Source organism: Mesoplodon mirus, assembly GCF_964341445.2.
Source record: "Mesoplodon mirus genome assembly, chromosome: 10".
Classification (NCBI taxonomy): domain Eukaryota; kingdom Metazoa; phylum Chordata; class Mammalia; order Artiodactyla; family Ziphiidae; genus Mesoplodon; species Mesoplodon mirus.
This window is the reverse complement of record NC_138986.1, coordinates 36,075,611-36,093,536: the sequence shown is the minus strand read 5'-3', so window position 1 is coordinate 36,093,536 and position 17,926 is coordinate 36,075,611. Positions and strand designations below refer to the sequence as shown.

Sequence of the window (17,926 nt, the reverse complement as noted above, 5' to 3'; positions counted from 1 at the left end):
TATAAGCACTATGTTTTCTTTTAAATTTTTATAGGACATTAGAATTACTTTTATTTTTTAGGCACTTGAATTTCTGCCATTTGAAGGAAAAGTGAATTTAAAGAAGCCACAACATATATTCTCTATTTTGGAGGATTATGGTTTGGACCCAAACTGCATCCCTGAGAATCCACATAATATCTATTTTGGTAGATGGGTAAGCAAGTGTTCTTTTTACCTATTTTATGAAACAGAAACAGAATCAGGGACATAGAGAATAGACTGGTGGTTGCCAAGGGGGAGAGGGGTGGGAGAGGGTAGGAGTGGGAGTTTGGGATTAGCAGATAAAAACTGGTATATATAGAATGGATAAACAACAAGGTCCTACTGTATAGCACAGGGAACTATATTCAATATCCTGTGATAAACTATAATGGAAAAGAATATGAAAAAGAATGTATATATATGTATAACTGAGTCACTTTGCTGTACAGCGGTAATAAACATTGTAATTCAACTATACTTCAATAAAAAATTGAAAAAAAAGAAAAAATGCTAAGTGGTAGGCCTTTGTATTTGACTATATGTAAAACTTTAAAGGAGCTGAAGAGTCAGAACTACTGTATGAATTAAAATCAATGGAAAATATGTGGTTGTGTGTTTTGTTTTTCCAGAGATTCTGATGAAATGCAAGAGGATTGTTAGATATGGGGCCCAGGTAGGAGGTGATGTACCTGGAAGTCTTAAGACTCATCGGAAAGTGTGAACTGCTTTTTTAATAAAGCAGAGAAAAGGCAGAGTGCTGTGATAGCAGGATTCTCATTTGTGGAGCTCTCTGATCTAGGTTTCCATTCTGAAGAGAAATGAAATTACTGCAGAGCATTTCTGCCCACTTCCCTGAGGCAGGAAGCTGTGGCTCATGTTACAGAATATTGTTATTTAGGAGAAAAAAAGAGGTGGCTAGAGCTCACCACCAAGCCCTGGAATAATTGCATTCAAATTCAATTCAAATTTGCTTTGAAAAGCAAAAATAAATGGGAACACACTAAGAAAGAAAGGTATTTGTCCATAGCTGCCTTAATCACATATTTATGTGAAACAGTGGTAAATGGAAAGAAGTTCTCATTATCAAGATACTGTGGGTTTATTGTGAATAATTATCTTAAATCTGTTCTGTACATTTACACAAATTGAAAATTATCTCTAATCTAGATTGCAGATGGGCAGAGAGAGCTTATTGAGTCATACAGTGTCAAAAAGAGACACTTTATTGGAAATACAAGCATGGATGCTGGTTTATCATTCATCATGGCCAACCACGGAAAAGTGAAAGAAAATGATATTGTATTTGATCCATTTGTTGGAACAGGTATTTTAATTTAATTGTTAAACTAGTGTAGAGATGTTGCTTGTTGCTTGTTTATATTAGTCAAGGTCATAGTAATATTTTTGCTAAAAGATAAAATAATCCTTTATTTATCATTAGATGAGAGACAACCACATATTTGTATAGTAGCCAATATTTAACACTTTTGCCACTTGCAAAGAGGATGCTGAAAGAATTTTGTGGGGTTTTTTTCCCCCAAGTAAACCACTAAGGGGAGTATACCATACATTGTAGAAATGTTGTAAAGCCATATAGTTTATTTAAATAGGAAAACTCTTACTATACTTCAATTTAAAAAAAAAAAGGAAAACTCTTGGGGGGAAGAAAGACTTGAGTGACAAAATTTTAAAAAGTGTTCATCTTTTAAAATTGATAATTATAAGACGCAAAAGGGAGGGGATATGGAAACATATGTATATGTATAACTGATTAAATTTGTTATAAAGCAAAAAAAAAATTGATAATTATATACTTACATGGAAAAAAAATAATGTGCCTTTGGTTTGTGGAGGTTCATATGTGAAGTTTGAAAATAAGAAAAGTGACTAAGTATCAATGGACTAGAGCTTGGCTGCTGAGGCTATGACCTGGGTTCTGTATGCACTTGATTGGATGTCCTTATAATTAACTTTGTGTGGAAGTCCTAAAAGTCCAAGTTTATTTCATCTGACTCTGAAGACATTTTCCTGCTTCAACCCATTTTTTTCCATCTTGCCTATACTTAGGGAGTACTCACATTTAGGTTCATCTGGCTAAATTCATTATGATTCAGATCGTTTAGGAACAAATTATGCATGGTTGGAGTTTCTCCCTGTAGTGGTCTTTCCCCATCAGAAACTCATTAGAAACTCATCAGAAACTTTGTAAGCAGTGATGATGCAGTAGCTACTATTTGTTGAGTAGTAAACATGTCAGGTACTAGCTATGCACTCTAATGTTACTATCTAATTTAATTCTTAAAACTACTGAAATTGAGATACTTAAAAAAATCTTCCTGAGATTATGGCACAGGCAGAGGTTAAGTGACTTGGTCAAGGTTATACAGTGTAGAAATCTCATGAGGTTCAAACTCAAGCAGTCTAACTCCAGAGCTCGTGCTCTTTACTATCATAATGCTGCCTCTCTCAGCCTTAGGATCTGCCAGCCAGCTACTGTACCATAAACTAACTTGAGGAATACAATCCCATGTTATTAGGAGCAAATAGAATCAAGGTCAAGAGATTCTAACCAGTGGAATTATTTCCTGTGTTGTTGAATTAATCTTAGTGAGTCTCTCTTCTGCTATTCCACCATTGTCTTCATATATCCCACCCCCAACATACTATTATACCTATTCCTTTCTTTCCTATCCTCATTATCGTAAGTGCCTCCCCAACTTTTTGAACTTTACAGGAATTAATGCCAAACTTATAGAAAAGTTACAAGATTAAAAAATAGAAGAAAGAACACATACATATCCTTGACCCAGAGTAGACTGTTGTTAAAATTTGGCATCATTTGCTTTATCATTTATTTTCTCATTATGTTTATATACAAGGTATTTTTTTTTCTGTATCATTTGAAAGTAAGTTGCATCCATTACATCCCTTTACCTCTCAAAGACTTGAATATGTTTCTTAAGAATAAGGATATTTTTGGGCTTCCCGGGTGGCGCAGTGGTTGAGAGTCTGCCTGCCGATGCAGGGGACACGGGTTCGTGCCCCGGCCGGGAAGATCCCACGTGCCGCGGAGCGGCTGGGCCCGTGAGCCATGGCCGCTGAGCCTGCGCGTCCGGAGCCTGTGCTCTGCAACGGGAGAAGCCACAACAATGAGAGGCCCGCGTACTGCAAAAAAAAAAAAAAAAGAACAAGGATATTCTCTTACATAACCACAGTATAGTTTTCAGTGTTAGTAAATGTACTGTTAATACAGTAGTTTAGTGTTTGTATTCCATTTTTGGTAATTGACCCACTGATGTCCCTTTATACCATCTGTTTTCCTTTCCAGGTATTGTATTTTGTTGTTAACATTTCTTTGATCCCCTGATGTGGAGTATATCCAAAATCTTACTTTTTCTTTTATAAAACTTACAATTTTGAAGAATACTATCCCTCCTCTCTTTATTTTGTATCCAGAATGTTCCTTATTTTGGGTTAACCAAACATATACATATTTTAGAAATTGTGAGTTTTCACATATACTACAAATTATGGTCTAACTCTACAGATTCCTTTTTTTTTTTTCACTTAACTTCACTTAGTATTTCTTAGAAATCACTTCCTTTAGTTCATAGAGATTATCTTCGTTTTTTTTTTATAGTTGTACTCCATGGGTTTGTGTACTGTAATTTATTCAAACAATCACCTAAACTTGGATATAGGTAGTTTCCCATATTTCACAGTTACAAATAATGCTTGCAATGAATAATCTGTACATATATACTTTCATAGTGTTGGAAGTATAGCTCCAGGGTAAATTCCTAGAATTAGGATTGCTGGGTTGGAAAATGTAAGCGTATGTAGTTTTGTTAAATGTGGCCAAATTACTCTCCATTATACCATCTTGCCTTCTCGCCAGCAATATATGAGCCCCTGTTCCCTCACAGCCTCACCAGCAGAGTATATTGTCAGGCTTTTGAAATTTGCCAATCTGTTGGGTGAAAATGTTATCTCAGTGAAGTGTTCATTTGTGTTTCTCTTACGAGTGAAATCTAATCACTTTTTCTATTTTAGGGTCTAGTTTTATAACCTTTTTGGAATTATCTCCAAGTCTTTTGCCTGTTTTTCTGTAGACTTTTTGATTCCCCCCCCTTATTTTTAAAAATACTTTATATTTTAGTCACTCTCCCCCTTTTTTCCTGTTTTATGTATATAAATGTGTAAAATATTTTCTCCCAGTTTGCCCTTTATGTTTTGACTTTGCATGTACTTGTTTTTTTGCCAGGCAAAAACTTTCCCCCTACATCCAAGTTATAGAGGAATTCAGCTCTGTTTTCTGGTACTTTAGTAGTTTTGATTTTTTTCCTTTTAGATCTAGAATGCATTTGGAGTTTATTTTCTTGTATGCCATGAGGAATGGATTAAATTTATCTTTTTCCAAATGGTAACCCTCTATTAATTCTTAATCTTGTTCTTGGACTTCTAAAACCTTTTCCTGTGAAGCGATTCTTTGAGATACATACATGTACGTGTTTAGTATGCACACATACACAGAGACCAGACCATAAAGTTTAAAAATAGTTACCAGTATGGGTAAAATTTCCTCCCCTTGATGTAGATGAGGCTGGGCATATTATGAAATGCTAACTTCCATAGCAATCAAGGTGTTGACTACTTTTAGTGTGGTAAGGGGTGAGCAGACCTGCCCCTAATTTGCTTTAAGGCTGCTCCTTAGGGTGGGTAGCATATCCTGGTCATTTGACTGTTTATACTGTTTAGGACAATTAATGGAAAATTAATTGCAATATGTAGGACAGTTAATGGAAAATTGCAAGAGGAAGATCTTTGCAAAGATGCTGCTAAAATACATTTCATAATTTGTGTTTGTTGTTTAATGTTTAAGCATAGCTTTAAGACTTTAGCTAGTTTTGGTGCTTTTGTTTTATAACTGGTAATGGCTAATAATTGAGAATAGGCACAGTTCTTAAGCAGTTTGTCCTCTTTACTGGACCTTTTGTCTCTTCGATGGGTAGTACCTTCTGAAGGATTGGAGAAATAAGTAGCCTTGTGCTCTCCTCCATGGTCGTAGTTTTTCATAAGTATTGGATGATATTTTTTTCCTTTTTCCATTTTTGGTACTTTTGTTTTAATTCAAATGTATGATATCCCTTTTCCATTCTAAAGGTACAAACTTGATGTTTATTAGTTTCCCGAAGGTTTTCCTGAAGACTACTTATGGCTTGTGATATTCTCAAGGTTATAGAGTAGGTTAGAAAGCTTCTGGGAAGTTGAAAGGAGAGATATAATCTTTTCCTCCCTAAATACCTTTCCTTTTTCTTTTAGACAGTCTGTTCTCTTGTCTAGAATGACATTATGAGCTACAGAAACACACTTTCGTTTCCATTTTAGCAAATACATTGATTCTCATTATAGTAAGATTTATTTTAAGTTGTACATCTCCATTTTCTCAAGGGGGAAGATATATATCATGGGTCAGCTGTCAGTAATTAGGAAGTGCTGCTGTTCTAATATGAACATTGCTAAGGGAATGATCAGCATGCATAAGTTGAATACCTATAATGGCACAGGCCTGCCTGTGATGTGATACAAGGCTCGTGAATTGTATACAACTCTTATTAACTGAGTGTGCAGCCTTACTTAATTTAATTTGTTTAATAACAAATTCTACTTTTGTGTATCTTATTAGTAGGCTAATGAATATTTACTTCAATTGCTGCTGACCCTAAAGGAGGTTGTATAGTATAGCGTACCATAAGAGCAAAGAGAGTGAGTTTTAAATCCTTACTCTGTCAGTTACTATGTGACTTTGAGCAAGATGCTTTACTTGTCTGGGCCTCAATTCCATCATTTGTGAAATGGTAATAAGTAATATATTGTGAGGTTAAATAAGTAATATATTGTGAGGTTAAATGTCATATAATATGAAATTCTTAGGAAATTGTATGATGGATGGAAGACAGTCAATTAACCATACTGTTGATCATTTTTTAATTATTTTGTTAAGCACTTAGATACCTTTTTGGTGAAAGATGTTAGATATAGCTAATATTGAATGGTGATGATGAACAATTTGGCCATGAATTCATTTTCTAGTTCCTTCTTTGGCTGATTTCCAAGATATTCATAATTTGCAACTATTGGCAAATTATGGCAGCAGACAAGGTAATTGAGGGTTAAAATTGTAAACTTCTAATTCTTTGTTCATAATGAAAATAATTGGCGCAAGTGTGTGCTGATGTCTGTAGGTGCAGTGACGTAGCTCTGCAGCCCTAGCTCTGATTGCTTTTCCCTTTGCCCTCTCTCAAATGAGTCCACTCCTTTAGTAGTTGAGAATATACCCAGGAGACTATTGTGTACTCCTTGCCTGTTCTACCTTCAAATGGCTCATAGGTTTAAGGAAAGGAGTAAAACTTTGAAATTTTGTCATTGCAGATGATAGACATGGGAGCAAGGTGTTGAGAAGCCCACTGTCTACCTCTGGGAGGAGACTATGAGGAGGAAAAGAGAAAGTTAGCAGAGAGATAATGGATCTCTGTAGGTCTTTGTGAGAATCTCTGCTTCCCATTTTATCCACAACTCTTTGTAGACCCCTTTTCCTGAGTCTCATAGTTTGGTAGAATTTCTGTTTTGTGGCAATATCCTTTTGCTTAAGCTACTAGTTTAATTTATGAGTTGTTTTTGTCTGTTTGTTTTTGTTAAGGATTACATAGGGGACATAGTATTACAATTTTTCTTCCTTTTCTTTTGGCAAAACCAAAGCCCAGTTCTCATTTTCACATTTTTATAAGGCTTTCCACTTAAATCTCTACAGATGAAACTCATAAATTTGTTTCTATATCATAAAAGTTCAGTTATTGTGTCCTTTTACCTGTAAGATACTACCCTAACCTTAAACTGGTTACTATTTAGGTAATAAGACATTAAAATACTGATTTGCTAGTCTAGATCACATATGTGGTATTTTTACACTTGATAGCTAATAAGAAATCGGTGAGTCATGTTATCTGCCCCCTCAACACTTCACCCCCTCCTTTTTATCACCCCTTCTTCCACCAAAACACTTCCAAGGAAACTCCAACTGAGGTATAACTAAACGTGAAAATGCTTCAATTTAATTGAAAAAAAACAACTAGATGATTAACAGTGATTACCCAGTGACCAGTTCAGAGAAGCTAATTTATAGTGATTTTATTTGAAACTTGAAAAGCTTTTAAAGGGCACAAAGTTAACTAACAGATGTAGTCTAACAGATTATTCATCTCCTTTCAGCAGTGTACTCTAAATTGGGTCTTCTCAAAACTCACTCTAACCAAATGGATAAGGTTCTGTTTAAGGAACACAGGAAAGCTTTTCTGTTCCCCTTGACAACTAGTTCTTCTAGGTGAGTATCTGCCTTAATTGGCAGAATTGTAGTAATTCCTCGTAATTTGGGTGAAGTGATTTTGTATTTCAAGTCATTACTAAATACAGTACCTTTCCTAAATATGGACTGTTCCATTTATAGGCTAAGAATTATGAGGTCTTACTTAACCTTACGTCCTCAAACAAATGATTTTTGTAGTTAGTATGAGGGAACCTAGGTTTTGGTTTCTGCTGTACTTTTATTAGTCTTCCATTTCTCTTATTCATGGCTCCATTAGGTAGTAGTTACAATATTTTTCATTGAGCAAAGTATTTTTAAGTACATGTTACCAAACTATGTTTTAAATGGCTATGGAAGGAACACATTAATTTATAGACCTTGACCCTCTGGAGGCACTACCCATCTTAATTTTAGAGATTGCATTTCAAAAGGATATAATGGAAAGAGCCCTAGTTATTTCCCCATATCCAAATTTGTGCATAGGCTAAGAATATTTTTCTGTATATTTCTGATTTCAGTTTGGCTGACAGATCGTTCTGCAGTATAGCTATTAGGACTTACCCAAGTACTAAGAACATTTTTAATTTGGATAATTAAAAAAGTGAAGTTCATTGAAAAGAACAATTATTAAGATATTTAACTTTGTGAATTTTTATTCTTAAACAATTTAAAAATATTATACCTTTTAGTTTAAAGGATTTCATTAATTTTTAATCTTTATAAGGATGTTCCTTCATATGTGAACTGGTCACACTTACCAAATTACTTAGTCTAGTCAAATTGTGTTAGGACATTTGTTCTTTCTTTGTTCACAGCACCAAGTAAACAGAAAATTTATTGTATTAATTATTTTTGTGTATGTCTGATAACAGTTATTCAGAAATTTGTATCTACAGTCTAAAATCAGATAATTACCTCACTGATAATAGGAGTAACTATTTGTTGTCCTCATATTTTAATTTTTGTAAGAATCAATCTCTTATATATTAATTATGCCCTCTTTAAGTTATTTGAAACTCTGACTTCAGTGAGAATTAAGCCCAATTGTCAGACTTATTTATTGCCAGCTCTTTGTGTAGCAGCCTTGTATGTTCATTGTAAGAAAGGAGCAAGATGCTTTTGTATAGACTTCTCAAAATAAGATGAAAATGTCTAAATACACATTATTTTGACCAAAAAAAGGATAATTTTCCCAAAGTAGTGCTGTTTAAAGTAATAATGCCAGGGCATATATTAATTCCCTGCTTTGTGACCAGTGTGATGAGCACAGCTTACGGGTTTGTTTTTTCAGTTCTGAAGCCTACTAAATATGGCCAGAACCAATGTCATTCTAGGGTACTCTGCCTACAGCTGGTTTGTAAGAATTTGGATCAGATTAAATAGGGGAAGAAATAAGAGTCTGGGACTTTCTGGTTAACAGATCACAATTGTGTGATTTTTTGCAGGTGGCCTTCTGATAGCATCTGCTCATTTTGGTGCATATGTATATGGGACAGACATAGACTACAACACCGTTCATGGCTTGGGTGAGTAGTGGTTCTAGACAGTGTTACAATCTTTGCTCTTGTACCAAATGTGCCTTTAAGATACTTAAATAGTTATATATGGCATTATACGTCTATTTTTAATGTTAAAGAGTTGTGATATAGTTTTAGTTATTCTTACAACAATAAGACTTCATTGGGTGTCTGCTTTTTATGAAGTGATCCAGTGTGAGCAAAATGACCTCCCGGGGAAACACAAAGATGAGTAGGAAAAGTCCCTCCTCTCAGAGCTATTTTGGTCTTAGATTTTTAAAAAGTAGGCAATCAATAAGGTTGTAAAACTTCCGGGTTGGGAAGGAAGTGGGAGAGGGACTAGTCATTTTTAATTAGCGTATTCATGTTAGTAAAACATAGAGTTTCTACTTAACAGTTATCACTGTTCTTTTATTCAGCAGTCATATGTGTATACTCTAATTAATTTCTAGTCCTTGAGTACCATACATGTTTTTAATTTCATAACTGACCAAAACATCTTTGAGACAGTTAAGGTGGCAGTAATAGTAAAGATTCTGCATTAGACTGAGAGTAATTTGAGATAAGCATCTGCTTGCTTTTGAGGCAATTTTGGAAAATACTTTAAAATCTAGAAGCTTTGCTAATGAAGTGTGATTGGGTGAAATTGAATCAAACTGAAAATATTTCTTCATAGCTGAATAGTATTAAAAATGTAAAGCTTCTTTGATTTTGAAATTGTATTTATGCTGGTATTTCATTGTTGTAACTAGAATCAGCCTATAAAACATGCTTTCCCTTTTATTCACCCAGTGTAAATTATTATATAGGTGAGAATTTATTAGACTTTATTTTCTTCTGCTTAAGTAATTTGATATATTGTATTTGATGAACTGTCTTTTTTCCTACCTTGCTATAAGGAATTTAGTACTATAAGGAGAATGAGTAACATTTTATAAAGTTCACCTAAATGGGCTAACCAGAAAAAGATAGTCTTTGCCTGCAGTATGTTAGAGTAGACAAAGTGCTAAGAAGAATGATTCCTGTTTGCTTTTAGTAGAAGCAGTATGTTTGCTTTAAGGATATTGTCCTATATAATTCATTTGAATTTTTATTTATTAGAGTTATGTTTAAAAGTTATGTGATAAACTTTCAGTCTACTTGGGTAGAATTCTGACTGAGGTAGAGTTTCCTCAGCTTATCCAAGATGCTGTTAGATATGCCCTCTGTTTCCTATGCTTCTAGTCTCTTACTATACTCTCAAATACTTCCAAGTTTCTTCTATTTTAAAAATACAGAACTTTTTCTATCAGTCCTATAGGGACCCTCCTAGCTACTACTTTGTTTTCCTCTTCCTTTTACCGAACTGTTTCTTTTTCTTTTTTTTAAGAGATTGAGTTTTTAAAATTTATTTATTTATTTATATATTTATTTATGGCTGTGTTGGGTCTTTGTTGCTGCGCGCAGGCTTTCTCTAGATGTGGCGAGCAGGGGCTACTCTTCATTATGGTGCGTGGGCTTCTCATTGCGGTGGCCTCTCTGTGGCGGAGCATGGGCTCTAGGCATGTGGGCTTCACTAGTTGTGGCGCGTGGGCTCAGTAGTTGTGGCTTGCAGGCTCTAGAGCGCAGGCTCAGTAGCTGTGGTGCATGGGTTTAGTTGCTCCCCGGCATGTGGGATCTTCCCGGACCAGGGCTCGAACCCATGTCCCCTGCATTGGCAAATGGATTCTTAATTACTGTACCACCAGGGAAGTCCCCAAAGTGCTTCTTTTGTTTTTTTTAAATAAATTTATTTATTTTTAGCTGTGTTGGGTCTTCGTTGCTGCATGTGGGCTTTCCCTCTAGCTGTGGCGAGCGGGGGCTCCTCCCTGTTGCGGTGCGTGGGCTTCTCACTGCAGTGGCTTCTCTTGTTGCGGAGCACGGGCTCTAGGCAAGAGGGCTTCAGTCGTTGTGGCTCGCGGGCTCTAGAGCGCAGGCTCAGTAGTTGTGGCACATGGGCTTAGTTTCTCCACAGCATGTGGGATCTTCCTGGACCAGGGCTCAAACTGTGTCCCTTGCATTGGCGGGCAGATTCTTAATCGCTGTGCCACCAGGGAAATCCCCCAATGTGCTTCTTAAAAAGACTAGTTTATTTGCTATTCCTCTTCTTCATCTCTAACTGCCTTCTGCCTGTTATTTTTCAGCTTGCATGCCTACTGAAAAATCTTACTAAGGCCACAGATCTATAGTATTTGGCAGTGTTGACCTTCATAAAGCATCCCTTGGTTTCCTAGACAGTGGCTTCATTGGGTGGTACTTTGATTTCTTTGTTTCCATCTCAGTCTCCTGAAGGCCCTGCAGTTTTCTTCAACGTCTGTTTATATGTTGCTTTTCTCCAGGCATCTCTCGTTGACCCCTTTTATCACACTACATATTGTGCAGAGTCATGTCATTCTTCTTCTTTTGCTTTTTAAGTTTTGTTTTTATTGTGAAGTAGATTATAATACAGAAGAGTATTAAAATAACAAGAGTAATTATCGAACAAACACTTATGTAATTGCCACCTAGGTTAATCAGAAATATCATTCATTCTTACAGATTTAACTTAAGTTTATATACAGATATCTCTCAAGTATATATATATTCTGGCCTCTAACTTACCTGCTGAATATCTCTTCCTGAAGCTTCTGTAGGTACCTCAAGGTATATCAAGATTGATGTATCTCAAATGAATCTCATCTTTTTTCCTAGGTTTTCTTTTCCTCTTGGTTTCTCAGATCTTAATTGATGGTATCATCATCCACTCATGTCTCCTAAACTAAAACTTTTGAACTTCTTCCTTGAGTCCCCCACTTTAACTTTCCATATCTTGTGTTCTCGTTTTACCTCCTCTGTCCATGGTCACAGCTCCTGCATTTCCCAAGTTAGCTCTCTTCATTTCTGTTCCATTTATCTAATTCATCAGTATTTCTACACTGCTAGAGGAAAGGGACCATGTTCTGTTTAACTCCGTATCTTTATTAGTATGCTTTGAATGCATTAATTATTGAATGAGTGTTTTAAGATAGTTTTATGTGAAAGGATAGTTAGACATCAGTACAGTTTACTTTTCGAAATATTTTTTACAATAAGTTAAAATAAAAATCATTGTTCCGGGCTTCCCTGGTGGCGCAGTGGTTGAGAGTCCGCCTGCCGATGCAGGGGACGTGGGTTCGTGCCCCGGTCCAGGAGGATCCCGCATGCCGCGGAGCGGCTGGGCACGTAAGCCATGGCCGCTGAGCCTGCGCGTCCAGAGCCTGTGCTCCACAACGGGAGAGGCCACGACGGTGAGAGGCCCGCGTACCGCACACACACACACACACAAAAAATCATTGTTCCTTGTATAAATAAAATTAAGATTTTAAATGAAAGCAAGTTTTATTTGATTAAATATAGGTTTAGATAAGTTAAACGTTACTTTTAGCTAAATGACGAGGTAAGAATGTTGTTTGTTAGTTCTGTCTTCCTTTTTCTTTCCCTTCAGGAAAGGCTAGTAGGAAAAACCAGAAATGGAGAGGACCAGATGAAAACATTAGGGCAAATCTTCGTCAATATGGTTTAGAGAAGTATTACCTTGATGTCCTGGTTTCAGATGCATCTAAACCTTCTTGGAGGAAGGGCACATACTTTGATGCAGTCATCACTGATCGTAAGTTTATTTTTATACAAAAGTAGGAGTAGGATTAGGTTCCTAAAGTCATTTACATTTAAAGTACAAAATTTATCAGTACAACAAAAAAAGCCAACTTGTATTAGTGTTCCCCTCACCCCTGACTTCTTCACATAGTGAGAAGGAAAAAATTATGAATGTAGGGCAGGACACCAATTTAACTAAGTGGTTTTGATTTTTTAAACTGTATGTATTAACTTGTCATCCCTTTTTCTCTTTGGCTTATTTTTTAAGATATAAATTTGTTGTTATATTTGTTTTATATTTGACCGTAATTGGTTATTAGTGTAGCAACTGGAGCCAAAATGTCATTTGCAATTACGGTATCAGATTGAAGAAGAAAGTTTCAGATATCTCCCATTTCTCTATGTGTAGGCTTTTATGTTTTGTTGTTGTTGTTGTGCCCGTTGTAACTGGCATCTCCTTTATAGAGTTAAAAGAAATTTGGGTGTGACCCACTGTGCTTGTGAACCCATTGAGCTTCAAGAATGTGCATGAGAACTTGTTTTCTCATGCCATGTGAGTTCTTGGACTTTTCAGGCATCCTATCTAAGAATAAATCTGCTTTTTCTATAGTATTTGGCAGTAAATCTGTATATAGTGGCATACAGTATCTCAACCCTTCCATCTCAGACCTTTTCAGTTCTTTGGTAACTTAGATATTTTCAAATGTAACAAAAGAAAAATTAGCAAGTATGAATATCAGTATGAATATACTTTTGAAAATTGAGTGACTTTTTATTAATAATCTACTTTATTATTTGCTCTCACTCTCTATGTGTATTTATAAAAATATGTAATTTTTTTCCTGATCAATTGAGAGTAAGTTGTATACATCATGGCCCTTCACCACCCCCATACTTCAGTGTATATTTCCTAAGAATAGGGATAGTCTCTTAGATAGCCAAAGTACAGTTAACAATTTCAGTGAATCGCTAATTCTTTAATCTGTAGTTTTTCATCCAGTTTTGTCAATTGACCCAGTAATATCCTTTATAGCATGTTTTTCCCTGAAGTGCAGTATCCAGCCTAGTGTCAGGTATTGCCTTTAGTAGTCATGTCTTTTAGCCCTCCTTTAGTTTGTAACATTTTCACAACCTTTCTCTGTCTTTTATGACATTGACATTTTGAAGAATGCAGTTACCTGCTTGTCTGCCCCCCCAGTGTTTTAAATAGAATGTCCCTCTTGTTATGCATTCTCAACTGGAATATTGCATAGGTGATGTGTCCTTCTCAGGGTGTCACATCTGGAGGCACATGATGTCCATCTGCTTTGCAGTGGTGATTAGGTGACTTTTGACTATCCGTGTTACCTCTGTTTTCTATGTAGCTCCATATGGTATTAGAGAGTCTACAAGAAGAACAGGTTCACAGAAGGAAATACCAAAGGGGATAGAAAAATGGTAAGTAAAAGTTAAATATGGTAGGTTACTACTTTGGGAAGAAGCATGTTGCTTTTTTTTAATTAACTTAGTTTAATAAAGTTTTTCACTGGTTTTTATGTTTTTCACTGATTTTGAAATTTCGTTTTCTTTGTCTAGTCCAGAAAGCCACGTTCCTGTTTCCTTGAGTTATCATCTGAGTGATATGTTTTTTGACCTGTTAAACTTTGCAGCTGAGACCCTCGTATTAGGTGGAAGACTAGTCTATTGGTTACCAGTGTACACACCAGAGTATGTAATATTAAATAATTTTACTTTGAATTATTTAAAATATTAAAAAATTTTACTTTTTCTTATGGTATTTGTGTATCTAGCATACTTTTTTTCCCTGTCTCTAATCATATTCGGAGTAAATATCTTTGTGTTTAATGTGTATGATGGCCTTCATTTACCAACACGCTGCATAAAACAGGCCCCTTCTTCTTATTGATTGAATTGCTTTGAACTTTTTATTTTACATCAGGGGTTGGCAAACTACAGCCTGTGAGCCTGATATGGTTTTCAGCCTGTTTTTGTAAGGCACTTGTGCTAAGACTGGTTTTTACCTAGTTAAAGGGTTGTTAGAAAAGAAAAAAACAACAAAGAAGAATATGTGTCAGAAACACATGTGGTCCACAAAGGCTAAAATATTTACTATCTGGCCTGTGAGAGCAAAAGTTTGTCCCTGTTGTATATCATACTTAGCCCGGGGCCTGTGTGTTCAATAGCTCTTTTGCCAGGCCATAAACTTAGATAAAATTTAACAACTTAGCTGGGTGATTCATCTATCTACTGCTAGTTACCTTGAATATATATTGGCTCTTACGATCATTCTAAGTGCAGTAAAATCTTTTTTAAAAGCTAAGACCAAACAAACTAAGAGCTGTGCGTATATTTAAAAGCCCTGATTATGTTCAACATTATCGGTTCGGGTTTTATTCAGTAATTATTAATTATAAACAGAGCTGTGTACACCAACAATGAAAGACAAGATGTGTTGACAAAACAGGATCTTTAGATTTGAAAGGCAGTGTCAAGCTGAAAATTTGGCTATTTGTTCAATATGCTATAGATATCTTTTTTTAGAAATTATTTTAATTTCTATATTTATTATACATAATTGTACAAAAAGTATTTTAGACCAGTGTTATCTTGTTTGTCTTTTCATAATGGTGGATGGTCCCTCAGCAGTTGGAAGCTATGCTTTTTTGTTGTTTCTTTTATAAATGTTTCATTGGGAGCTACCATGACCTAACTTTATTTTTTTATTATTATTATTTAAAAATAAATTTATTTATTTATTTTTTGGCTGCATTGGGTCTTCGTTGCTGCACACGGGCGTCCTCTAGTTGAGGCGAGCGGGGGCTACTCTTCGTTGTGGTGCGCGGGCTTCTCATTGGGGTGGCTTCTCTTGTTGCAGAGCGCGGGCTCTAGGCACACAGGCTTCAGTAGTTGTGTCTCACGGGCTCTAGAGCACAGGCTCAGTAGTTGTGGCACAGGGGCTTAGTTACTCCACGGCATGTGGGATCTTCCCGGACCAGGGCTCGAACCTGTGTCCCCTGCATCGGCAGGCGGATTCTTAACCACTGCACCATCAGGGAAGCCCTGACCTAACTTTAGTTTTGCATCTTGTTTATCAGCTAATAAGACTGTAAACATTCATACCCATACCCCTTAACACAGGGCTTATGTTCTGTTAAGAAATTAATTACTTATTGATTTTGGAAATAAGAGAAATTAATTCCAAGGAGTGAAATGACTTGTCTAAAGTTAAAAGCTAGCTAGTTTATTGTTTTCGTTATTCCTAGTGCTGTTCACATAATTCAACATCTTGCCAAGATCTCAGGTGTCTGGTATGTGAAGTGATAGATGGTGTTTTATTAATATTTTCAGAGAAGAGCATATTTGTTTATTTTTATTCAAAAGTGGTTTCTGCCTTAGGCAAGCTGAACTCCAGCAGCAAACTAACTTGTCTTTTTGTTTTAATTCAAGTTTTCAGAGCTGGAATTTTTAAAAATTTATTTGAAATAAATTTCAAATTTACAGAAAAGTTTCAAATGCAAAAAACTTCCATCTCTCCCCCATCCAAATTTTCCAGCTATTAACATACACCTCCTCTACCCCCCTTTCCTCACCCATTACATTAATCACATGCCCATTATCATTAATGTTTTTTGGAACTATTTGAGAAGTTGCAGATATGATGATGCCCCATCACCCCTGCATATTTCATTGCATTTCTCAGAAACAAGAGCATTGTTGTCAAATCACCATCAACCCCTGAAGTCTGGAAATCAGCATTGATAATGGTGCTGTCCAGATGATGGACCCCAGTCAGATATTACTAATTGCAGTCTATCTAGGAAACTGTACTGCATTGACCCATCATGTCATTCTCCTCCAGTCTGGAATATTTCCTCAATCTTTCCTTATCTTTTGTGTGCTTAACAGTTTCATAGAGTACAGGGCTTATATTGTGAAGGTTGACCCTTAACCTGGTCCATCTGATGTTTCTTCCTTGACCAGACTCAGGCAATGCTCTTGGTAGAAATACCACAAAAATGGTACTGTGCTTAGTGCCCTGCATTATGGGGCACACAGAACCAACCCCTACAGGAGGTCTTAAACTTGATCATCTGGTCATGTTGTTCTCTGTCAGGTTTCTCCGCTGTGAGTTATCATGTTCTTCTCGATTAGTATTTCCCAGGGGGAGGTATCACAAGATTACACCAATATCTTGTTCTTCATCAGGTGACTACTCACAATGACAACTCTATTGTTGACAACCACCATAATGATGACTTTTCTATTCCATCATTCCTTCTGCATTTTAAGTTGGCTTTCTACTATAAGGATTAGTTTTCCCTTCCCTCCCATTAATTTATTAATTTATATTGGTATGGAGTCATAGATTCCTATATTATTCATTAGATTATAATTTATTACTATCATTATTTTGTTGTTCAAATTGTCCCAGATTTATGATCAGCAGGAGTCCCTCTGAGGTGGCTCCTCTGTCCTTTTGAAATATCCTCATTAGTTTTTGTGTGTTTCTTATATTCTGGCATTTCTGACTTTCCACTATTTTGTAGTTTATTATTTAATTATAATTGAAATTAAATGTGGTTATGAATATCTTCTGTAATTCTTTTATTTATTTCTTTTTTATAAAAAGTCAAACTGGAGGCACTTTCAACTATTTTAGTGTTTCTGAAGACCTTAAAAAATGGCCACTGGATATTTCTTCAGTGACTTCTCTTTTAATAATTTTCAACAAGGGGAAATTTCGAAGTCCATATAACCAAAGGGATTTTTTAGAAGTAAGAAAGGGAAGCATGTTTTTGTCACTTTTTTTTTTTTTTTTTTTTACCTTAGATGTTTTATCAAAGGACAGATTTCATCCAGGCTAGGACACACACGGAAAGACCCCTATGGCATTTACTTCGCTGACTTATTTGTCAGGTCTTCTGATGTTCATAACTAGACTTCTGTTGTGCTTTCTCCTCCCCTTAACTCAAAGTGATCTTATTAATGAACTTAGTTTGTCTTGAGTTTATATTAGGGAATGAACTGTTTTCACTTTTGCAGCAAACATAATCCAAACTATTTACTCTTTTTAAAATAACGCAGTATTAGATGAACTTAAAACTAAAGTCATCTGCAAAAGTTTGAAATAATGTTCTTGCTTCTGAATTAAACAATTTAGAATTAGTTTGGTTATGTTATATTGCAAATACAGCTTTTTATTAGACTAGGAATAAAGAATTCATTTGAAAATTGTACCTTAGCACAGCTTAATTTGAAAACTTTTGTATTTTTGGTGTAGGCTTTTAGTCCTACTATTGAATTAATTTACTCAGCCAAATCCTGTTATATGATTGAAGTTTAAAAATAAGACTTGCACATTATAATCAAGTTAAGGTATTATTCATTA

General features: G+C 35.6%; 1 protein-coding gene across 1 annotated transcript in view; it reads left to right on the top strand.

Annotated features, from left to right (window-relative positions):
* The window catches only part of TRMT11 (tRNA methyltransferase 11 homolog), a 62,877-nt gene that overhangs the window by 20,754 nt on the left and 24,197 nt on the right, over positions 1-17,926 (top strand). The window contains exons 6-11 of the mRNA XM_082633449.1: positions 62-196; positions 1,192-1,348; positions 8,833-8,913; positions 12,386-12,550; positions 13,902-13,974; positions 14,113-14,244. Of these exons, the coding sequence (XP_082489575.1) occupies positions 62-196; positions 1,192-1,348; positions 8,833-8,913; positions 12,386-12,550; positions 13,902-13,974; positions 14,113-14,244 (743 nt within the window). The remainder of the gene's footprint in view (positions 1-61; positions 197-1,191; positions 1,349-8,832; positions 8,914-12,385; positions 12,551-13,901; positions 13,975-14,112; positions 14,245-17,926) is intronic.